The following is a 25,185-nucleotide window of genomic DNA, read 5'->3' on the forward strand; positions in this document are numbered from 1 at the left end:
ATTGCAGCACAATGGGAAAGAAGGCCACTATACCTAACGGTATTTCTGGGGCGGGGGGGTGAAATGTTGCTGACTGCTAAATAACAGTATACCCAGCTGATTATAGGTTGTAAATTGTGCCTTAGGAATTGATGGATGGATGTTTGCATTTAGAATAAGCAGAACATAGAATGACCAAACTAAGAGCACAGCGAGAAAATATGCAGGGTAGCAAGCTCCCGCGCAAGCACCTGGTCACATGGAAGTGCTAACTTCCCAGATCTGGCTGATACGGGGCAGCTGAACTGGTCTTAGCAGCTAGGATGAGCTGGGCTATGAGGAACCAGCATGGTTCCATCCCTGGCTTATGAGCCCGGCAAGCTGCTCAGTCTCTTCTTCTCACATAAAAACCTCACAGCTCTGCTATCAGCCTCAGCATCTCCTTGTACACAACATCTGTCGTGACCTGTGCACACAAGTAACAGGGAAGTTCAAAAGTAGATGGTTAAACTGAAACATTTAAGAATTGTGGACTATTTGGATCATTGCAGCCTGTTGTATTAAGTCTTCGAATTTCAGAGCTTACCTTAGAGGCACATCCTTTGGTTTTGCTGAAGTTGTAGAGAAAAAAAAAAAAGGCCCAAGCCCTTCAATTTTGCAAATGTAGTAAAAAGTGTTTGAATACACACTTTAATATATTTTCTGTGGCATTTTTGTAAAATACAGATATATAATTACAGATATAATGCATATATAGCATTTACTATATTGATAAAAAGCTAGTCTTTTCACAATGACACACCAGTAAGTATTTACAATATGACTCAAATTTTAAGGAACAAATGTTTCAAACAATATTGTGTGGTTATATGATAAGAATAATTTGAGGAAAAGTAAGAGACCAGTTCTAAAAAATTCCCAGACAATAAAGTACATACTCTTGCCAGGAGCACCTCCATGAACATCCATACAGAACCCTTTCTTCTCCCCCTGTAGGAACATGCATGATTTAGCTCTCCCACATTTCTACCTAGTTACAGCCCTTAAATGACATGGATAATTATTTCTAACCTTGTTCAAGTACAGATTAATGGTATCATTCTTCCCATTTAAAGATTTGTCCAGCTGCAACATTTCAAAGTTTTGGCTATGGCAGGAATTACTATACACAAGTTTCTTGTTCATTTAAACCAATAGAGCTATGACAATTGACATCATTGAAAATTCGCCCATCTTCTACACATCTTAGAATCATTTCACGAATTGTTAGCGTAGGGTTCTGAACAGTGCTTTTAGCATTGCAGGTCTTTGCTAGGAGATCTGCCTCAAGGGACACTGCAATGCCAAAACTAGCGACAGACCTGAAGTATGTGAATGCTCTTTGTTATCCTCATATATGAGCGCAACCTAGCCATTTATCTGTAATGTACTGTCCACCGTACATTAGATGTAAAGATGATCTTCATCTTTAATGTACTGTCACCATTTACTGAGAGACAGAGAAGTGCTATTATCACGTTTTACAGAAGAAAAAAAATTAGATGTAGAAAGGCTGAGTGAATTGCCCAAGGTCACTTGGGAAGTTTTTGACAAAGAAGCAAACCCACATCTCTTCAACTGCAGGCTCATCCTCTTGTCTTTCCAGCTTTGAATGAGAACATTCTACATGTGTTCTTTAACATAAGCAAATATGTACCTAATAGAAATAAAGCCTTCTCCAGGCACAGGCTTAAAGACTGCTGTGGTTTCTCTTCTATTCCCAAATAATAAGAGAAGATAGTGAGAGGGCTGTTTCTGCATACATTCCCTCCAACCCACTGAAGAAATACTAGCTGCAATGAGACTTGCTTGAAGTGGGAGCAGTTAAGCTCACTGTTTGCCAGAAAAGACACAGGAACTCCTGAGAAACTCAACAATCCACCTTCACCAAAAAATCTAACAGAGAAAAACATAATACCTGAAAGGCCTTATTCTCCTTCAGTGCTGACCAGGGAAGCATTTTCAACTACATTTGTACCCACTTCATAACACAAAGGAGGCTTAGTGTACTGTCGGAAGCGACCCATTCTCTCAAGCATTAAAATCTGTTCCATGACCTCTGTGGTTCAGCTCTGACAGGTGGGCAGCTGAGAGGCAGCTTTTGCTGCAGGACTGATACACACTGGGGCTCTGCAGGTGCAGATGAGAGCAGAAATTTCACTATGACAAGTGTCTTCCCGTGTCATCACTCTGGAGAAGCCTGGTCAGGAGCAGATCGTGATCTGTGTTCTTATAAGCACCAGTTCAAACCAGAGCTGGGAAGGAAGAGAACCTCTCCAATTCCAGGGCAAAAACTGACTGAGAAAGAGAGCAGCAGTAACCTCATGACAAAAAGAAATAAGAGAAAGACAAATGGCTCCCTGGAGGGAGGGACATAGGCTGTAGGTGTCATGCTGGAGCATTCAAAATAAACTATTAAAGGAATTTTGCCTATTGTAATCCTGGTCCCAGTTTGGCCGTGTTGCAGGGAGGCAGCTACAACAAAGTTCAGCTTCCAGCAACACTCGTGGACAAACCGGGTCACCTGCCTAATTGGTACAGGCCATGTACTTATGAGATACTGAGGATGGAGGACTTTTTGCCCTTATTAAGAAAAAAAAAAAAAACAACAAACAAACAAACCCAAACCTAAAACACAACACAAACACAAGGGTAAAACCAATAATGGAATTTCTTATCCTGCTTGTTTTTTTTTTTCCCCTAAATCAAACCTGCATTTTGCTTTAAAAAAGTAAAAATACAAAAAGAAAGATAGATTAGAATATCCTATTGTCCAGTAAATGTCTTATAGGCAATATTTATGGAGGAAAAAATGCATCAAGCCCTTCCTTTGACAAAAATGAAGCACCTCAAAGTTCATTCTGTGCCAAGGAATGCCATTTCTCCTGCTGTTAGTTTAAAATTGCTTCTATTACCACAATTTGAATATGCATTATTTGTCTTCAAATACCTAATCATAAATCTAGACTAATGCTGAAAAAAAAAATCCTAGTGAGAATGCTGTGCTGATGATAAGCTAAAAACAGCGTATCATGAGAAGGCAAACTAATCTTTCCATTTACTTTGTAAATAATCCATTAGCTAAACTTCTATTTTAGGCTGGATGCTTGATGCTTAACACTTAAAAGTCCACATACCCTTCATATCCCTTATAACAGTGAAGAAACTTGTAAAATGCCTTTGGCGCATCAGCTTATCATTGTATGAATGTTTTAAAGAAACTCACTAGTACTATAGGAAATGTAAGTGGGCTTGTTTGTGTTTTTTAATACTCTAAGTGTCATTTCATTCTTTAAAGGGGTTAGAACAGAGGAGGGGGAAAGGGGAGGAAGTCTTACTTAATTTGTTGCATATGTCCCAATGTGTTATACAACTAAGTGTATTATACCAGAAAACTAAAGCAATCTGCGCCACAACAAACTCTATGTAACTCAAAATAGGAGAATAATCTGGCCACAAGCAAGTCAAAAACTCAGTGAAACTTCCTCATATTATATATACACACACTTTACAAGCTACATCGAGTGTCCTTCCATATTCCAAAAGAAATACATTGTAGACACCAAACATACTGTACTTTTACTTAAAGGCTTCATCAAACCATATGTGCAGACACTTGAGAAGACGAGAGTGTTAAGCTTCCTAGGGTCCTAGAGTCAAAGAAATTCTGCTGCCCCCCACTGCTAAGTAAGTGCACTCCTTCCACGGGGGGCAACATCTGCCGATCCGTCATGGTTCCACTTGGCGAGGACCCCAAGAAACTTCCTTGGGAAGAAACGATTTTCTCAGGACTGGCAGCCAGTTTAGGGGATGTGGAAAAGTTATATCCATAGAGCGCACAGGGGCTGTGCAGTCTAAACGTGTTGTAGGAGCCTTGGTGGGTTTGATTAGTGGTAAAGGCATTGCTGGATGGGGATGGCATGATGTACTGGAGCTGTGGAGACATCCCTGAAATTTGCATAGATAAGCCAGTCTGCGGGCAGCTGAATGCATCCCCATCATTGCCACTCATAGACATATTCACAGTTGTGCTACTCGACACACCAACATAGGAGGGAGTCCTTGGGGGTGCAAATGTCTCACTGGTTTGGTTTGTGAGCCTGTTGTAGGTTTCAGCCAAAGAAGTGCTGTATCTGTTCAGGGTCAAGCCTGAGCGGGCACAAGCTGTGTAGTCAGCTGGAGCAAGGCTACAGAGCTGGCTAGTGTTGGGACTGAGGTGGAAGGCTGGAGATGAGCAAGGGGAACCCGGTAAAAGGTGAGGGTGGGTAGATGGCACTCCACTGCCAGATCCCTGGAGTAAAGTAGAGGAACCCGCATTTCCTGGAAGAGAATATTACAGTGTAAGAGGCACGTTGGGAAAGGTTTGCTTCCTAGGTGACAGATCAAGACCTTTGTCTTTTATAATAAACCTTGACATGAAACACGATGCAAATTCATTCAAAAAATATTGTACATATGCATGCGGGGCAGAGATAAGGTATGTCACAGGCATATTTTTAAAGAAACAACCTGACCAAGAAAAAGAACTTAAGTTATGCTTTTGCAACCATCACTCAGTACTTAAGAGCTCCTGCCCAAAAGGTTAACTACTCTTTATTTGACACTGGAAGGAAATTGCATTGCAGCTAAGATGTAGCCAAGTGAGTACCATATCACAGGAAGCTTTCTTCAAAATGACGAATTTTGTGTTGTCTATGCTCTTGCTACACCCCAGAGTGTGTTTCAAGCACTCTGTGCCTGACTTTCACTGTCAGAGCACCAGCTAAGGAATCGGCTCCTTAGCTCAAATGATAGATGCTCCCACAGTTCAACTGCTTTGGGAAAGTTCACAACTTCAGACCAAAATTTCAGAACAAAACTTCAGAACAAAAAACTTCCAACTTCAAACCAAAAAAAACCTGAGAACAAAACTTCGGAACAAGTCCAGGTAAAGTCTAGGCTGAGTACTGTGCATGGCTGCTTCATTTCTTGAACGGGTAGGTGGAGGTTTAGGTTTGCAGCAAACTGTTTGCAAACTGTTCATTTACTGATATCAGAACTTTTTACATGACAAATACTATTGCTGAATGCTCCTGAAAACTCACTGCTTGCTACAGGTAAAGCCTTTTCTCAGAACTGAAAGTTTCCCAGCTGCAAGAAATGCTTCTGTTTCTTAGAGATTGTATCTCCCCGAAAAATGAGCATAGAAAAACTAATTTGGCCCTTTCAGTCTCCCAGGTGGAAGGCACTTAACAAGACTCTCCTGTTTGTGAATCACATTAACAAACAGCTTGATGCTGCACAGAGATACACGCTGTCAGTAAGTTAACAGTTTTTTGTGATAGGTAAGCTAGTAAAAGGAAAACTACATTAGTGAACTCTGCCTGCTGCTGCTTGCTCCACAAGCTCAAAGCATGATAAGACACCACCACATTCCAGAAATCCTGATGTAAGGCATACTTACTTTCCTTTCAATCTACGTCAACCTCTCCGCTACCTGAAGATGGGCACTTCCAGCATTAACAAACAGGACCAATGTCTAATGGGGTCTTTCAGCAAGTCTCTGAATCACCTCCTGTCCAAGTTGTACACGACTAAAGATTTTTCAGGGATCTCAGTTTCCATCCTCTGAACATCAGTTCTAACTTCAGCAAGGTCCTTAGCCTCAGGCAACAGCAGAAAAGGAAGCTGGAAGTTCATGGCTGCAGTTCCCCTGCTCTCAAACAGTGCTGCTACATACAGTCGAGGCAATAAAGCTGGCCTGTCTCCTCGATGGATTAACTTCATACCGAGTTGCCTTTCAGTCTTACACAGTCTGACGAGGTATTTCAGGTTTGATGCTGACTTCTCATTACAGGCTTTTTGTATGAGGACTGTCCCTCACTCCCATGCTCCATCCAAAACTCTGCCAACCCTCATCCAACGTATCTATGACTAGGCACAAAAAACTTTTTAATTGCCTACATCAAGCACTGATGCTCAAGATTTCTCAAAGGAGTGGGCTAAGGAGAAGTTGACAAAAGTGATTTCTGTGTATTTCCATATTTTCTGGATTTTTTCTCTGAAGATGCTTAATGACTTTGCAATACATTACCAAGAAAGCAGGTAGGATGTTTGTAAATTTGGTAGCAGGAAATGGGAAGAACCAGAAGCAATATGCCTAATTTAGCTGGGAAAAGGCTGAGAGGTTTTCTATGTGCATTGGGGTACTTTGGAAATAAAGGAACACATAAAAGAGTACAGACTCCCTCTCTGTCCCAACAGACCATTTAAATGTATCTCTCCCTCACAGCACTACCTGTACGATGGGGAAAGTGGAATCTAAGAGGTTAAGGACTGGGGAGCAGGAAAAAGCAAAATGGAGAGGAGGTCCATTTTTTCACACTCTAGGATGCAGATAAAGTTTGTTAGGACTTTTATTGAACAATTTTTAGGTCTTTAAGAATCAAGAAGGCTTTCCAAGGAAGAAACCAAATTAAGCCTGCTACTTTAATTACTTAAGAGGACATCTCTTCTCTCATTCCTTTTTTTTTTCTCTTAAACACACAAGTAATTCCTACACTGGAGTTTGGATGTGTACAACGGAACTCATCTATAAATGATGTCTACCTCGTGTATCTAGCCAGAGCATAACGTTAAGGAACAGGTTATTCCATACTTAAATAACTGGCATTCTCCTCCATGTGTGATCTGATTTATCTTTACAACCTAACATTTTTACTGCCACAGTGGTTAAGTTAGCATTAGTTTTCTAACTTAGAATAAATCTGATAAGAGGTGATAGCCTGCGCTGGGGTTGGTTGGTTGCTTGCTTTTTCTCTGCAAGTGACACACTTACCTAGACTCCTGTAAAGCACGATGGGCAACGCTTTATCTTAATGCATTTTTGTTTTGAAAGAACACAAAGATGACCCTGACCTTGTTTGGGTATCCCAGGTATATCTTCAAATGTAAGCGTCCTCAGTGAAGGTCTCCAGAAGGCATAAGACTCTACCAGAGCTTCCAGTCCCATTCTATTTAGAACAAAAACATCATGGTGTCATGAAAGAAAACTGTATTTTGTCACATGTCTCTGGACACTTTACATCAGAAACATAAAAATTAGTAACATTTCAGGATTATTTTGAAGTTAATTTTGCTTTTTAGAAACGACCCTTACATCCTTATCCACAAGATCACTGTGATCTGCAGCCACTGGGCTGGCAGCACGCAAAGTTTCCCAATTCCACAAGTCTGGCTCTATTTCAATAGCTTTGGCCTTTTTGGGAGGGTTGTTTGAGGGGAGAGGTTTGGCTAAAATGATGTTAAATGTTTTCCTAGTATGATACTTCCTTAAGAGCAACTGCTCTAACTGCAGAGGGATGATCTCTGATTTCTGCCTAGAACAAAGGTGACAACTTCTATTAAAACAGGATTCCCAGTCATTACCAATGAGTTGGAAAACGACGCTTACAACATGAGCAAGGCATGTGTGGACAGCTCTTTTGCTACTAAAACGTATAAAGCAAGGTTGTGTCTTGGTTATTACGTGCTGAGCAAAATACCTTTAGAAACTAAAAATCTTCTGTCATTTTTTTTCAATAGCGTCATGACAAAATAGAAATAAGTGGGTAGACAATCATGGCAGACAGCATTTAGAAGAATCCGTATTTCCTGAAGGTAAAGGCTCATTTGTTTTCTGACAGAATTTTATGAATAATGCACCTCAGAGGTATACTTTTGCTGTTATTTTTGGCTGCTGGGGCCCAAAGGCCTGTTAAGTGTCAGCATCAGGCACACACCAAATACAAGTGCTTGCCTTTGAGCAGCAGCACTCTGTAAACTCAGATTATGCAAATAGCCCAATTTGAAGCTATCCACATGTTCTTCTGATACTGCTTCTTCCCTACTGCATTTCCAGCAGTATCACATATGTATGTCAGGAAACAGTTATAAAGTATTTATTAGCTGAACCTGGTCTAAAAAGATAGCCTTAATTTTGTGCAGTAATGGTGAATTTTCATTTCTAGTTAAAGTGGAGATAAAAGCCACCTCCTGGAGGAGCGTAGCCAAGGCGATAATTTATACAAGATGCCTTCGAACAATTTCCACATTTTATCACCACCCTAATTTACGCTATCAAATGGCCAAGTTTATTTAACAAAACAGTTATGTTTTTCCTGAAGTATTTAAAGGGAGAAATTCTGGTCCTTTCCTGAGTAAAAGTTTTTATAGGGTCAAACTTAAGGCCTAACTGAAGAATGAAACTATTCTCAGCACATAAATTCTGTTGCACTTTGCAAATGCACAGGGAATGCTTTTAAAAGGTGAAGCTACTGATTTCTGTAAAATAGCCTGTGGGACTGAACAGGAATGACCTGAAAGGGAATATTTTTAATTAAACAGAATTATTGCATGCAGCAGTGCAGAGTAAGATAGCTGCAATAATTAAAGCAATATTGAAAAGTTAATGCTACCACAGTATTTTTTTTACACTTTCATTGTAGGTTAAAATGCCTCGGTGATACACCAGCTAGAACAATGAAGATAATCAAATTTTAACATTTAATTTCAATACTTAGCAACAGAGTAAATTAATAATCAACTGAGTAAACCAGTAATTTAAATTGAAAAAGAATTTTTCCTCGACAATTAAAAATCTGAGCTGCATTCCCAAACTAAATCCTTATTCAGTACCACAGAGCCTATCAAAGAAAACAGCAGTACTGACTTCAGTAAACCAACATCAATTTGCAATGGACAAGAGTTTGCAGAGTCACTTCTGTAACAAGTGTGTTTGCTACAGTAAAAGCATTCAAACCTCATCTAAAGCCAGTTCCAAAACATTTTACAGAGGCTGGGCCTTCCCACAAGACTGGCCTCCTAATCCATTCCCATAAACTATAACTTGCAATTATATTTACATAAACTGTGTCTTTTAATTAAAATATCCTGCTTTTTTCTAACGCCCAAGCCAAACTCACGCCTAGCAGCCAAACAAACAAAAAAAAAACCTCTCTGGATAGCCTCAGTCTTACAACTGGATTTGCATGGTTGCAGATGCAGTACTGTTACTGCACCTACATCGTCCGCAGTAATACCAGGGCTGTCCCACCACATCAAATCCAGTTCAAGAACGGTTTCTGAATGATCCTTTCCTCTCTGTTTTCAAGGGCATCTTCTCTCATTTCATAGAACATTATGGAAGAAATTCTAACTTCACTTAAACTGAAGTATTTCAGAGGAGTCAGGGTTTCACACTTCTTAAGAGGTTCCTTAGTACTTATTTTATAGCTCTGCAAAAAGCATGCACAGCAGAGACACTGCCCATGGAGAGCTGTCAAATAGGGCACGTATGGCAAATTTTTTCTTTCCCAAGTACACACAACCAGTTTTGCTTCTTCAGTCACTGCATTTATCTGGAAGTTACTGTTCATTTAATATCAAACTAGAAGGCTGCAAAAGAGGACAAAACTCAATTTATGCTGGTGCCTGGAGCATCTCTTCCAGGCCCCAGGACAGAGCATAGCCAATTGTTTGTTGCTAAAAGACAAAAAAAACTTAGCGACCAGCAAATGGAGAGCGCAAACTGAAAAGATACTTACAGTGAATTCCTGTAAATCTTTACAACTACCCCACTCCTTCTATAACTGTACATCCTTTAAAAACAACTCGTTTGCTGTCCAGTCTCAGCATTTGTGTAACTGAGGTGGAAGCAGAAACCAGGCTTCAACGCTACAGCCTCTGCTAAAAGAGAAGCTCAGTGAAGCAGCTACCAAAAGCTACTCTCCCAGCATTCCTACCAGCACAGGCTGCTCCCTTCTCTGCAAGGCTAGGTCATAAATATAGCAGCTGTAGACACCAAACGCAATGTGGTCACTGGAACTGATGTATAATATGCACCACAATTAAATGCTGCTTTTTTTAGCTGAAATGGTTTAACATACAATTCGTAACAGGCTTAAGTATTTTGCATTAAACAGTCTTTGGATAAAATACCTCGTCAGTACTGGCAGCAGAGACTAGACCCAAGTCTCCAATTCGCACTACTCAGATTCCCCATTGCTATTTTGAAAGATTCATGGATCGACAGAACAAGCAATTAATCAGTCCAACCACAACAGAGGAGGTGGAAAACCAGGCTCATTTCAAGGTCATCTATAGCCTAGTAGGAAAGGCATTCACCTAGGAAGTGGATTTAACGCTCCTCAGGCTAAAGAGACATTTGAATACAGGTGTCCCACCTCCTAGGCAAGTGTACTAAACATAAAGTTACTGCAAGAGGTGACTTAGTTTCTCCCTCTTTAAGAGAAAGCAACGAGCCATTCATGCATACTAAATGCCGCTTACATGCAAGAAAGTCTGGGCTTATAGTTTGACACTGGTATCTGCCATTTGTGTCTCCAGCCAGGAGAACGAGGAGATTTCAGGAGCAACCTGAAATCACAGACCTGAGTATGTATTAACTCCATTTGCAGCTGTCATGGTATGCCACCGCTTCCACCGAAAGGAAACCTGAGTACTTGAGTCAAGCCATGTGCCAACCCATTATTGACCTAGATGGTTAGAGGAGTAGGAACGGGAGCCCACCACAGAGAACATTACTGGGAAACCTAAGTGCTGCATCAGGCAGTCTGAGTCCTCAGACTAATTTGTCTGTAAATACAGGTATTCCCCTCTACCAGCCTTCACAAATGAATTCTGTCATCAGTTACAAACCCACCTCCTTCCCCAACACCTACCTGTTACGTCCCGAATCTCTAAACCCTTTGGCGAATGGATTCCGATCAATCTTGAGACGAGTTATCTGTGAAGATGATTAAAGAAATTATTACCTGCAAATTCAGCTAAGTAACACACAAAATTATTATCCCGACAGAATTAAGCCAACAGTGGAGTAGAAACATCTTCACATTTGTATGGTTTAAGATGGTCGTCCTGAAACACAGCAAAATAAGCACCAGCCTGCTGATCATTATTTTTGCTTTCCCAAGGGAAGCTAGTAGGTATTTAATACTACCAAATGGCAGGTTGGAATTCTTGAGAAAAATCTTCTGGCAAATGTCATTCTTCACCTAAGAGAGTATACTGCCTAACTGCAATAAAATTTAAATTAAATTTTATTTCTGTACAGGTCAAGAAGGAAATGTGAAAAGTGAGATTATCTCTAGGCTATTATCCTCCATAAAAAACCAGCAACCCCCTTTCCCCAAATACTTGTAATTTATTTAAATAAATGGGATAGGCACCAGATAATTATATTTCAGTACTTACATGGCTCTCCTGCTCTTTTCTTTGTAAAGATAGCAAGGCATACATAATTTCCCAAAATATAGCTGCAATAACTTACTTGGAATTAATAAAATGTCACAACACTAAGTATTAACATACATAGTGACACCATAGTTAAACAAGTGGTAATAAGAGCCAAACACTGGAGTCACGCAACCTGCAGTTTACTTTTGACTTTGAATCTTTGTGGACCCAGATAAATTGCAGTTAATAATATACGCTGAATGCAGTTAACAAAAACAACTGCAACTTTCTTCAGACCTCAGCTTCTCTGTTAAGGTCCTGGGAGTTTTGACATCACTGGAGTCAGGAACAAAAGCACTTTGAAAATTCTACCCAGACATGTATCTACACTTAATGGTACAAAACCACCTTTAAAAATTAGACTGCTCTTTGCCTTGTGCTTCAATGCTGTATTTATAATTAAGACACCATTAACTATGCTAGTTAAGAGTGTGTGATCTCCATAATAAGAATGACTTTTTACATGCAGCATCTAGCCCACATGGCCTGATGGCTCAGCTATAGCCTCCAGGCACTGCTGCAATACTCCTAGTGAGAGCTACTTGCAATACTAAAAGGGTTTAGATGATGCTTTTTAATAAGCGGTATAATAAAAGTATCTGCTTTTCTCCTATCTCTTACTCGCCTGGTGTACTCTGAAAAGCCTGTAAAGTACTAAGCAGAAAGCTCAGGTTACCTGTTGATTTTGGTACGCTGTGACAGTAGTGAAAACTGTCTCTGGAAAGGAGAAGGCTTTCACCCCTTCTCCTGAAGGGATAGGCTTGACAGGGGACAGATCATCTCCACAGTCTTTTCGGATGACGTGGACACGAGGCTGGTATTTATGCATAGAGTGAAGGATAATCTATGCAGTCATGAAAAGAAAAAGATAACATTTATTAGAAAGGACACCCTGCTGTTTCAGGACTAACAGCTTTTTGGAACAGATTATGGTATGTGTTTACCATGCCACTTACTGGAAATCAAATGTTTTCTTTAACCTCTGAAGGTTCTTATTACAGTAGTCTAATCCCCATGCATTTATGTTATTGCCAACCCTAAGCATTTAAAAATTACGACTCAGGAGCTCCAAATTCAGAGACTAGCTCAATTGAGACTGGCTAAAAAAAAAAAAAAAATCAGGAGTCCTGATCCCACTGGAATTAGGAAAGTTTTGTCACTTTTTTCCACTGGAGCCTGGGTTTGATCTATCAGGATAAACAGCAGCAGCATTTATCCTTTGGTTTTGGAACCTTCAGGATATGCTTGGAACAATTGTTTTCCTGATACCCCAAAGGCTGGACACATATCTTGTTTTGAACGCAAGCTGAGACTCTCACACTCTGAAGGAGGAGAAACTTAGAGAAAATAATACCAAAATCCAAAACTCTAAAGTGTTAATAACCCTACATTTATAGTACATACAAATAACACCAATATACAAACCCCTCCCAGCATATAAAAGCTCAATTAAGAAAAAAGCATAAACAAGAAGTATATGAACTCATAGTGCACAAAATTAAATACAAAAATACCTCTTGGTATGGCTCCCAAATTTTAGAGATTTAAAATACAGAATTTTCCATCTATTTTACTCCACTTTAGCTAACCACTACTAAAATAGAAGATTTCAAGAAAAAAATAATTGGAAGCTCAACTATTATTGTTGGAAGGCCTAAGAAATTAGTAACTCGATAAATAAATAGTTCTACGGCTATTGGCCTGTGGAACCCCTAATCAACTTTCAGGAGAAGTTTTTTAATTTCCTACTCCTTGAGTAGCCTCAGAATGTGCATGTGCTGAGGCACTCGACGGAGCCCCTATGCCAGACACCGTGGAAGTTCATTCGTCCAGATTACATAGAGGACATTACATTCATTCGGATAAACTAGAGTTTGGCTAGTTTAATACACTTGGTCCTGGCCAGATGACATGACCCCATTTTGGATAAGCCAAGTTTCTAGATAATCAGGGGGTTTATTAGCCTGAAAGTAAGGTTTTGACAATGACATCACAGGCTCCAATTAATTTGCTCAGGGAGCGCCCTATGTATGCTCTCATATGAAGCCTTTTCCCAGTTTCTGAAGTCTTGCACAAAGCAAGATTTTTATCATGCAAATGTGTATTCCCTTTTACAACACTCCTTTCCGTTCTCTGCTGGCAAAGATCTACAAAATGAAAATGTAGAGAAGACAGCACATTCCTGACCCTGTTTTCCTGTGAACACCCAGTGATACCAGGGGAGGTACTGGTGCAACAGAAAAAAAAAGGATCAAGGAAAGCTCTGTCCCACTGTTCAAACCCATCACTATTCCATGCCTTGCTATCTGCCTGGGTGCCACAAAGCGTGCCATGTTCTGCTCTCACCCCGATTACTTCACCTCATCAGCTCTGCAGTGCAAACTACCGCTTTGCCTACACGGCAGACTTGACCATACACAGTGATAGCCAGGCAGCTACGAACAGCTCTGCTCATGTATCGGAACAAGTGAAGTCAGAGCAGTGTGGAGATGAACACCTACCTCCCACTCCTTATCTCAGTTGCTATTACAGCTAAACTGATCCCGGTCATCTCTTAAGAGCAACCTGGCTTGGCTCTGTGCTACACTGCGCTACACACTTCCTGCGCTAACACACTGTTAGATGATTAGCAAATCCATAGCATGAGGTTTTTTTTCTTGATTTTGTACCGTGCCTTGTACATTGGAATCTTTGTTAATGATCAGGACTCTGAATTCTAAGTAATACATAACTGCAGAGCCCTGGTGAACTAAAGAGCAAACTGGACATAAAAGGAGAGGGACATGCAACACCCACTCCAAAAACTGTTTAGCTCTATTATTCTAAGCATCATCTAAAGCTATTGTGAAGAAAAAGCGAAGGAAAAGGAGATAACAGCTTTTCATTTCACAGTGTTTGCACATTTAACAGCACAAATGGGATCTAACAGTTTATCCATTAGATTATCTGTTATCTGTTAGTTGCTGCAGAAGCAGCAACTTTCCCCTTTGTACCTTTAAAAGCCAACAATAAAAAACCCCAACAAGTCCCACCAAAAGCCAAACATGAACTGGCATTATTTTCAATTCAGAGTTGAAGACGCTGCCTCTCTCTACAAATCCCTCTCAGGGCAAGACCAAAACACTTTGGGGGGGAATAAACCTCTCCTGCCAAAGGTAAAAATCACACTTTGACCACAGCAGCTGTCAAGACATCATTATCAGACGGAAGACGCCGCAGCAGGGAGCCTGCAGGTAGGCAGCAGAGTACGGCAACAGCCTGGCAGAGCAAAGGCAGCCAAAGCGCCTGCAGACACACAAAGCTGGGATTGCCTTCGCAATAGGGCTTTTGAGAGATGCTGCCGTGATAAGGCCTCACAGCTGACCATGAGCTCGGGCACTGCCGTGGCACAACCATCACAGCCAGAACAGGCGAGAGCCTGATACTCTTTCACTGGGGAGATGCTGATCCTCCGACGGCTCAGTGGTGCACAGACTACAGTCACCTCCCCGCCACCGGCATGGTCCCCACCATGTTGTTGCCAAAAAAATCCTCCTTTCTTCTGACCTGCAAAGCCCATTCATTCAGGCTTCCTGCAGTCAGGGAAGTGTGTGGGGTGAAGTAACATGGACTCACTCTTCACAAAGACAAAAACTGCAAGTGCAAATGCTGATGTTTCCCAGCTTTTCATTGTGAAAAGAACATATAACTACCCATTGACTGTAAGCAGAGCTTGGTACTTGGAGCCAAGTCTGGGCAGAGTAACAGTCGCCTCTGCTTCCAGCCTCACCCCACTTTCAAACAGGGAAAAAAAAAAAACCCAACCACCAAGGAACAATTAACACGCTAACAGCCTCATTTTCACTAAAAGTTAAAAGATGTTTCTCTGTATCAAAAAATACTCAGTTGAAAAGCATGGAAAATAGCATTAAAAATATTGACTTTTCCCCTCTACTGAAATTCAGATTAAAAACTGCATCAAAATAAAAAAATCAGCCAGCTCCAAGCAGCCAGAGGGAGAATTTGCTTTTACAATGCAGCACTTACTCCACAGATGAGAGAGGCATGAGAGGCATTAACAAAGAGTGCCCAGACCACGCACTTCTCACTGTCAACTGCAAAACACAGGTTTACTTTTCCTTACCATCACAACTCCCGTGAAAGACACAAATGCCACAGTATGTGTCTTAATGCCTCTATAAGCGCACAATCTTTCCAAGGTAGGGAATTCACCACGTGACTCCCTTTTGAGATAAAAAACACACAAGGAAAACATATCCTTACAAATTTTGCTCGATGTCCTCAGCCTGCAAGTGGAACCCACGTATCAGAGTATGTCCTACGTGCAGATGTACTTCAAAATCTCTCCGCAGAACAGCGCTATAAAATTACGTCGTCACAAACTCCCACTCAAAATACTGATGAAAATAGCAGCAGGCAGCAAGGAGCCTGGAAAGCATTCGAGCAGCAAAGCAAGATGTCTTAGAGATGGCTGATCTCCTTTCACAAGAAGCTAATCCCAAGCCAACACAATGCGAGGGGAGCTGGCTGCCATGAACTACAACCACAGTATAAATACGGCACAGGAATACTATCTTAGTATCTGCAAATACTGTCCCCATTCCCATGGACATGGGTCACTTCTCCCACTGATTCTGAGGGTTAAAACTCTGGAATAGGTTAAAAGGACTCTGGGTTGATCTCATGTGAGCTCCCTACCTCAACGCTGGCAAGATCAAAACCTAGCCCTGGGATTTTAACATAAAAACTCAGCAAAAGCTGACATCTCTGAGGAGCACAGTTAGAATAAAGGAACAATTCTGACAAGGATTAAAGCCCCAGAAGCAGACAGCATGGAAAGCACACCCAAAGAACAACAGCTAAAGCCCAATGCTACTTGAACTACTGGAGGAATGATGGCAGAGTGTAGAGACCCTACTGAGGTTTCTCTGAGCTATTCTGTCTAAGCAGGAGGGGGGAGAAAAAAACCAACTTTCTAATAATCTAATATATACCCCATCTCCCATACAAGGGTGGGAGAGTCAGAACACTTGATATAAAAACAAGTATTTGAGGGACAGTACAGCCTTGACCCCTAGCTTTTCTAATCCCCCATCCCTCCCCTGGTACCCTCCTGAGAAAAATGGTTCCTTCCTGCTTATGAGAAACAATTGGTTTTTATATTCATCACAAAATATGATTATTCGTTTTCCATTATTGCTGGAGGCATTCAGAGGCTACATAGCTTTTTCAATACAGCATTCCACACTACCATAGCTTTAAAAGAAAAAATGTACCCATTGGAAGAGACACTTTTCTGCTTTCTGCTTTTGCCTTTTCTGGTAATTATGAATGACATGTTTGCAATTTCCCAGATTTGAGAAATATGAAATTATTTTACAGTCATCCTTCTTTTGTCCTTTTATTTTAATACTTAAATTTCCATTTTGGGGAGGAGGGGCGCTGCCGTAGCTCTCAATCAGTTCAATGTGTCTCAAATCAGTGTACCAGGGCTTTGCTTCACTAGTTTCCAAATCGAAACACTTAACTAAAGACCAGAAAATTTATATCCCCCCACAATATGAATAACGGCGTGCTGTGTACACTACACAGGTTTCAGTTCAGAATAAAAACAAAGCTAAGATCTGGGATGGAAAAATACAGTAATACAATTCTCTACATAGTCAAGATTTATCACAGGGCAGTTTGCAACTGCAAGTGCACGGGTGGACCACGGTACCCACCTATCGCCCCTCTGAAACGAGTAAGTACAAAAACCCGCCGGCCTGCTCTCCGTTGGAAAAGCGACATTTTACCCATTCACGTCTGCCTCACTTTTTAAAGCTCTTACAATAGACTCAGGACTCAGAGAAAGCAACTCCCACTGGAGACGAGTCGCAAATACGCGAATGCTGGGGCGGGGGAAGCTAAGGGAACCACATGTGCTAACCTTAACTCAAACACACACTGTCAAATGACACCCCGTAACTGCAATTCTGGAACGAATCAATGTAAAAGGTCTTTCTTAACAAGCCTAAAGAAAAGCACTGCTAACTTAAGAGATGTGAATACCCCCATGTTCTTTTTAAGGAAGAGCACAATAAAATTATGAACAGTATTATACGGAAGAGAAGCTTTTTATCATTGCTATCACATTCGCTAGCTCAGTCCAGCCAGTCTCCTGTATTCCAGCCTCTGTAACATAAAAGTTGTGTCTCCTGCACAATTTGTCCAGAGTTGCACTTTAATCTCCTTTGCAAACACAAACGGGGGAATAAATCTCACACTTAAACTTGGGCTATGTATTGACAATACACCTGGCCTAACGTCAAAGAGGTACAACTATAGTGAAAGATGCAGGCAGTATCTTTGTACTCTGTGGCCAGCACATTTTCTTTCACTCCCTTCCATGAAGGAGAAAGTATCCTGGTTAATAAATTGGGCTACGCTAAGGACAATGGAATCCACATCCTGTCTCAAAACTTGCCTCCAACAACTTAAAATTCTACCACTTGGAACTCGATGCTCCTTCTGAAAGGAAGCCAACATTTGCCATTTATTACAGGATTTTGCAAAATTAAAGACTTCACCCTGACTAAAAACAATTCTCATTTTTTAATTATTTCCTAAGGTGTCAAGTAAAACTATTTCAAGGATTGCTGGAAAGATACTGGCTTACATCTGTCATGTTTCAACAGTTTTGAAGAGAAAAGGAAATATTAACATAACACATTTTGTCACATTAGATAATGTCATAACTAAACAATTTAGAACTTGCAAACAGAACACTCATACTGCATACGTCTTCGCCAGTTTTTTCAGAAGTAATGAGCCTCAGCTGTGAAAGGGTCTTGCTTCATAAGGTATGTAATAAATCATTATCGGAGCGAACCCAGCTCCCATGTTGTTCGTTTTTGACTGCAATTATTAACACCTCATGGGATTTCACACAAATGTTTAGCTTAAGAAAATAGCTAAGTGTATTTTTATTCACGTGAAGTTATTACACACTATTAATGTTTCTTCTAGCCACTTGTGAATTTAAGCGTCCTTTTTGATCGGAGCAGAAGTTGCAAGTAACACACTCGGTGGGAAAACATGAGAGCAATTCTGCCCCTTCGTATTAGGCAATTTAGCCTTGTAAAGTCTTACTTTGCAGGAGTTCTGTTTTTTGGGGGGGGGGGAGTAAAACAGCAGGCTCTAATAAGCAGTTAATTATGGGAGCAGAAAGTAAGCAGATTTTAGATCTGGAAGGTAAAGTTCCAAAACAGCTTTGAAAAGTCAAGCCTATTTCTGGCACCCTGAAGCTCTATGTCAGTCTTTCAGTGCTGAGCAATATGCCTACATATAATACTGCAGAAGAGCAAGTACTCACATGCCCTTGATCGTCCAGCTCATTATTGGTAAGCTTCAGTTTGTCAAAACTGATCACTTGTCTCATCCATGTCTCCCCGGAGGCAGGTGAATCAGGGTGAATATAAACACGAGGCGGTACCGGGGAGTCAGCATTACCGGCCACCATCCACTTGGAGCTATGATAAACATACCTATAAAAAGAAAACAAATACCTATAACCACAAAACCCAAAATAACGTATCAGACGCATTCAGTGTTAATAAATTAGGGCCCATACGTGCAGCAAGAACCCACTAATCAACAAAACATAAAAGGACAATAAATGAAAGTTGGGGTTTTTTTTTTTTGTTTCAAAACATAGTTCTGGTATCTGCAAAAGTAAGGTTAAAAACCACGCTCTGATCTGACCTTAGTCGTCTTAAAATCAGTAACAGTCTTAACACTAGGTTCCACACTAAGCTTTAAGCTGGTGTCAGTTCTTTAATTGCTACAGCTCTGCTCTGAATAGGCATCAGCAAACAGGGGAGAATCTAGTCCATCATATATCAAATCATGTAGTAATTCCATATTTGGAAGATTTAACATGTTGAGTCTAATATAAGAGTCTATAAATAAAGCTATTGAAGGGAGAGAACATTATGATTGGGAAAAATAATGAAACTATGTCAAACTATGTTATTGCTATTTCTGCAAGACTATATTAATTTTCTTGGACAGTATTGCAGAAAAGCTCAAAAATGAAAAAACACAGCCCATATTTCATTTGATAGGCCAATGCTGACAAAGTAATTTTCTAATAAAAATAGTGTCTGTTTTGGTAGAAAACGTTTTTGAAGGCAGACACTTCACTGGGCAATTTAACAAGCCCTAATTAAAAACTTCAAGGTATTTTTTTTAAGTACAATAAAATTCCAGTAATTCAGCTACATTTTTTAACAAAAACAAGAAAGACTTTATCAAATCATTTGTTTGTACAATTCAGTTCCTTATTAGAAAAAGACAAACAACACAATCAGAAATGAAAACAAAATGATCCAATATATGCATCGCTCCATACAATTCATATCAAGCTGTAAAACTAAAATCTAGAATGGTGTAAAATTCGCTTTTGGAGACAAATTCTCAACCCCATATCACAGAGTCAACTGTTGTAACGTTTTTCATTTATATTTGTTGGTTTATACTAAATACATGCTTTCCCTACAAAGGTAAATAAAGTCATAAATACACACAAAATATTTTGAGCAACAGCTTCAGCTTCCAAATATTTACAACAAGGTCCAATTTTGCTAGAAATCTGGAACTAGATGTAATTTTCTTATTTCCACTTAGTTTTGCTATCTGCTGGGACAGCTAAAGACTAGGCTGCATATGTAACTGCTGTTGTATCTTTCAAATCTAAAGATCTGCAAGACAGTTTGTAAAGCCACATGAACAGCTGAAGTTAAAATAACAGTCAGTAATAAAAAAAAAATCATACATTGCACAGCAAAGAATGAAAAGTGGAATCAAGTAACACATGTAAAACATTAATATTTAGGGAATAGGCTAAAGGTGTGGTATACTGACACATAATTACAGAAATTTAAGTTTGTCAGCTAAGAAAATACTGCCCTTCATACATCTTTTGTAAAGTTACTTCAGTTATCAGGGCACCATGTATCACACTGGGCAGACAGTGCAGCTCAGTATAACTGTATTTATTTTAAATGAAAGGAGGTTTAAACAGCTCATATTCAATATACCTGGTTTTAATTTTTAATATTAACATTTTTATTCAATTTGGAATAATTACCTCGCCTTTCTATGAATTAAGGAATTGCTCAGACCTTCTAGGAATGATATGCTTAGATTGCTAAGTAAATGCACACATGCAACACAAAGCAAGAAAAGGGCTTTCATTTGAGCTGCACTGCACTGGTCCAAAGAAAAAAGCATTTTTTCTCCATAGTACAGTCAGAAAAGCCTCCTGTAACTCTATGTACTGGACATCCTCAGCACTGGTATCTGCACCTTTTTGAAAAACACAAAGTCTAAAATGGGCCTAAGAAATGTCTTATACTCCGCACGAGAAAAGGACAACATTGCAGTCAATGAGGTAAGGACACGCAAAAAACACAGGGCAGTGTTTGCTCAGAAAATGAGGCAGCATTCCTGAAGAACCAACCTTTTAGTCTTAGTCTGAAATACTCCTAGCTCTACAATTAAATCTGCAGTGGTTTTCCCTACATTATACTAAGTATAGGGTTGAAACAATCAAACCAGCAATTGGTAAGGACCTGATCCTGCCTCCACTGAACTACTTGGCCAGGCTCCTCCTGGCTACTACGGAGCACGGGATTGCATCTGTAAAGCAAGAGCCACAAAACATCTACAACTCACAATAATAACTGCTGCGGGCCCAATCCTGCAAACATTTCTACAGGACCAGTGGTTTCAGCAGAGTCCAGCTAACTCCCTTGAAACACCACTGCCCTCACCATAGTCAGAATTTCAGCACATAATTCCTACCCTTAAATGTTCAAGGAACAACTACTTTTGTTCCTCACATTATTCTTCAGACAATAATATCCTCAATTATTTAAAAACCAGTAATTAGAAGCATTACCCATTATGAATCTAAGCAGCCAAATAACTGAGTGATAAACAGCTTTTAAATTAAATGATATAATCAATTTGAGGTGTGACCAAGAAAGCTTATATGCCATTAAATCAGGCATCAATACCATTAATGTAACGAATTAATGTTAATGCCATTTAGCACTAGAAAATGTGCATTTTGATATTCATTTGTTAATAGGAAATAAGTCCCACCGACATGATGAGGAATAAAATATGGTAACATGTCCTGACTGCACTAAACTGCACTCTGAAAGCCAAGACCTGAGCATCTGCCCACAGTACACACACAACATAAGGCAAATGTATAAAGAGCTCCAACAGAAATTTTAGTTGGGTTTGCATGCTTGGCACAATTTTATTTTTTTTTAAATGCACTAGGATAAAAACAGGAATCTGAAGGAGAGTTAAACACGACCTTCTGCTAATTTATGTAGTGTTAATGTTTTCTTCCAATAGCCAAACTCCCTATGGCTTGCATCATATGTTTTTTGCCTTAAAGTCACCATACCTGTATCTTTTGTTATCCACTGGCACAATATCCATAGCAATATAATACTGCTGATGTGGGTCTAAACCTGAGATCTTCACTCTCATTGCGGGAAACATCCGCCTGAACATGGAAAGAGAGAGGTCATTTTTAATATGAAACAGACTCGGGAATGGTTGTTTAGGAAAAGTAACCGGTTCGTGGGATATTTCTCGTTCTTCCTTTTAGCCTACAGAGTCCTTTTGGACGATTATAGTTACATAGCCATGAAATGGCCCATTCGATATGTCAAAACAGATTTCTAAAGTGCATTTACTCGAACAATGCTTCGTATGTTTTGGGATACGCTTTGGGAGTACAGCTATTACCACATCATTTCAACTTTATTGTTAGACAGTAAATCATTTGGTTTTGAGACTTTACTCTAGCAGTACACGCATTTAAAGCCGTTTGAGATATTAGCTAGAAATGTATTTCTGGAGATGTGCAAACACCATCTCCACCCAGGAAGACCAATGCTTAGAGAAATGCAAATTGACATTGAAGTTTCAACTGACAGCAGCAAATGGTGTATCAGTTCCGTAGCAGCAAATTAGAAAGCTAAATCCACGGTGCTACAATTATAACACTGCAAGGATGCAGTTATAAAAGCCAACGTGCCACGCTGTAACCCAACAATATGGTCTTTATTGAGACGGGACTTCCTGTCTGCAACTTACTAAAGGTGAAGTGCAAGAGCCACTCTGTCTTTGAAAGGTATAGTAAAACTTCTTTATTGAAAGCAGAAACGAATCTACGAGGTAATTTCTTAAAAAAAAAAAAAAAAAAAAGGTTGCGATTTAGATCCTTCTGCGGAAAAAACCCCAGTAATTAACTGATGCGGTGGTTTTAACGTGAAAATACATTTCTTAGCTCACGTTTGGCATGCCTTTTATCAAGAAAATTAATTGCTGAAGAAAAAAAAAAACACAAAAAGAAACGTCCTAGTGATGAGCTGACTACAAGCTAATGAAAAGTGCTTTTCTGTATTTTAGAAACCTGAAAGTCATTCGAGTATATTCAGTATTTGCTGCTGTTCTTAAATATATATAGAAATCAATTGAAAGTCGTTACTAGAAAGAAAAATCCTATCTCCGTTATTAGTGAATAAGCAGGAGCGTAAACCTGACTGCAGTTAACTAGTTTGTGCTGTTATTTCAGTGCACCTGTAAGATAAAACAGAAATTCCCCGACTGGACTCTCTTAAGACAAATGTTGCTTTGTGCTGTTTAAGACTGCGTTTCAATCATTAATAAAGCCTCTCTGAAAACGTAGAAGGTAGCATATGGATTCAATAAAATATGTTTTTGTAATTTCTAATAAGTTCAGATACTTTTATACTACCCAGGTTTTTACCATGTGTATCCACTGCAAAGGGGAAAAGTTTCCCCTCAGAAGGACACGGCGCTCCCAGACCTCGCCCTAATGAACAGGAAACCCGAAACGCCACATGCTCCCGTGCCCATCTAAAATTATCGCCATCTACCTGCCTCGTAAATCTGGGGGGGGTGGGGGGTGGCCCCCGGTTTTTGCCCGCTTTGATGTGTCCGCCCGCCCCGGGCGGTCCCCGCCGCCCCCCGGCCCGCCGAGCCTGGGACAGAGCCCGGGCGGGACCCCGTGGGTGCCCGTTACCTTCCCGCCTTGGTGATGATCATCTCGGTGCCGATTTCGTGGAAGCGCTTCCAGAGCTCGGCGCCCTGCAGGTCCACCCGCGGCGCCTGCGGCGTGGGCAGCGGCGAGCCGGGCCTCGAACCCTTGGGGGAGCCGCCGGGGGAGGCGGGCGGGGAGGCCGCCAGGAAGCCCTCCTCACAGCCGCCTGCGGAGAGATCGGAGAGCGGAGGAAGCGAGAGGGGCCGGGGGAGCGCGGACCTCCCGACCGGGGGCCTCCCTCAGCCCCAGCCGGGCCCCGCCGACCCACCACCGCGCCAGCCCGGCGGGGGTGACGGGCTGCCCCGGGCCCGGGGCCTGGGCCGCGGCCTTGCGCGCCGGGACGGGGGGGGCGACCCGATTGCCGGTCGGCCGCGCTGGAACCTCCGGGGGGCGAGAGGGGCGCCGAGGCATCGGGCTCAGTTCCCCGACGCGGAGCCCAGGGGCGAGCTGCTCCCAGATCCGCTCTGCGCCGGCCCGGGCGAGCGGCGGCCCCGGCCGCGGGACGAAGCGGGCGGCAGCGGGTCCGTGGTGCGTGGCCGGCGGCACATTTCGTTTGGGCGCGTTTAGCGTGACCGCCGCCGGCCGCAGCCTTCTGCCCCCGCAGCGTGAAAATGCACTCGCGTCCATATACAATAAATTAGAAACTCATATATATATGTGCTGTGTATACATATATATACACGCAACAGTTGCATATATACTTCTAGCGGTACACATATACGTATGTATTATATAAACGCTTCCCCCCTCGGAAACAAGCCCCCAGCTGTTGCGCTGCCGCGCCGACAGCCGCCCCGCACCGTGCCGTGCCGCTGGCCGGGGCCCGGTCGGCTGTCCCGCGGAGCGCCGCGGGTTTTAACCGGCAGCGCCGGCGGCCGGAGGGAAGGGTGCCCATGGAGTCTGGAAAGACAGGAGGAATAACGGGGAAACAGAGCGCCGGCTGCGGTTGGGGAAGGGGGGAACCGAAGCCAAGCCGGAGGAGCGGGCCTCCCGCCCGGCAGTCACGACAAGAGGCGGGCGCGGGCGGCGGCGGGTCGCGGGGCGGCACTCACCGGCGGGGGCGCGGGCGGCGCAGCCCAGCTCCATGTCGCCGCAGGTCCTGCCGGTGGCAGCGGCGGCGGGGGAACTCTTGGCGCAGCAGCCGCTGCCCCCTTCGTCCTCCGCCGCCTCGTCCTCGCCGCCCAGCTTCCGCCGCTTGGGTTGCCGCGGCGGCGGCTGCTGCTGCTGCTGCTGCTTCTCGGCCCCGATGAGCGCCTCCACGGAGAAGGCGTGAGCCTTGAGGCTCATGGTGGTGCCGGGCGAGGACCGCCGCTTGTCGGCCATGCCCGCCCCCCTACAGCCCGCGCATCCAGGCGCGCCGCGGCCGCCGGCACCGGCACCCGCGCCCGGCCCGCCGCGCCGGCCGCCCTCCCGTCCTCCCGACCGCGCAGGCAAGGGGCTGGGGCTTTTCCTCGCCTTTCTTTTTAAATCCGAGTTATCAGCCAAGTTTTTTTTTTTTTTTTTGGGGGGGGGTTGTTTTTTTTTTTTTAAAGAGGAAAAAAAATCTATTCCTTTTTGCAGATGCGCTCCTTCTCTCCCCCTCCTCCTCCTCCTCCTCCTCCTCCTCCTCCACGTTCTGCCCCGTCTGATGGGCCAGGCAGGACTGACATGGGTAACAAACGCTCTGCGGACACAAATTAGGGCTTGTAATTGAAATTTGTTGCCTTGATCTGTCAGCACTTCCAGGCAGGAGACCGGTGGGAAGAACTCGCTCATTAGTG

At 42.1% G+C, this 25,185-nt stretch overlaps 1 protein-coding gene across 1 annotated transcript; it reads right to left on the bottom strand.

Moving 5' to 3' along the window:
- Window positions 1-3,265: 3,265 nt before the first annotated feature.
- TBX18 (T-box transcription factor 18) lies at window positions 3,266-25,185 on the bottom strand. The gene is made up of 8 exons (XM_075747623.1): window positions 24,478-25,185; window positions 23,408-23,591; window positions 21,758-21,859; window positions 18,647-18,818; window positions 11,969-12,136; window positions 10,719-10,783; window positions 6,916-7,010; window positions 3,266-4,338 (listed from the first exon to the last, which is right to left on the bottom strand). The coding sequence occupies exons 1-8, from the start codon at window positions 25,178-25,180 to the stop codon at window positions 3,614-3,616; spliced, it is 2,214 nt and encodes a 737-aa protein (XP_075603738.1). The 5' UTR covers window positions 25,181-25,185; the 3' UTR covers window positions 3,266-3,613.

The sequence above is a fragment of the Balearica regulorum genome, chromosome 3, assembly GCF_011004875.1.
Source record: "Balearica regulorum gibbericeps isolate bBalReg1 chromosome 3, bBalReg1.pri, whole genome shotgun sequence".
In the NCBI taxonomy this organism is placed as follows: domain Eukaryota; kingdom Metazoa; phylum Chordata; class Aves; order Gruiformes; family Gruidae; genus Balearica; species Balearica regulorum.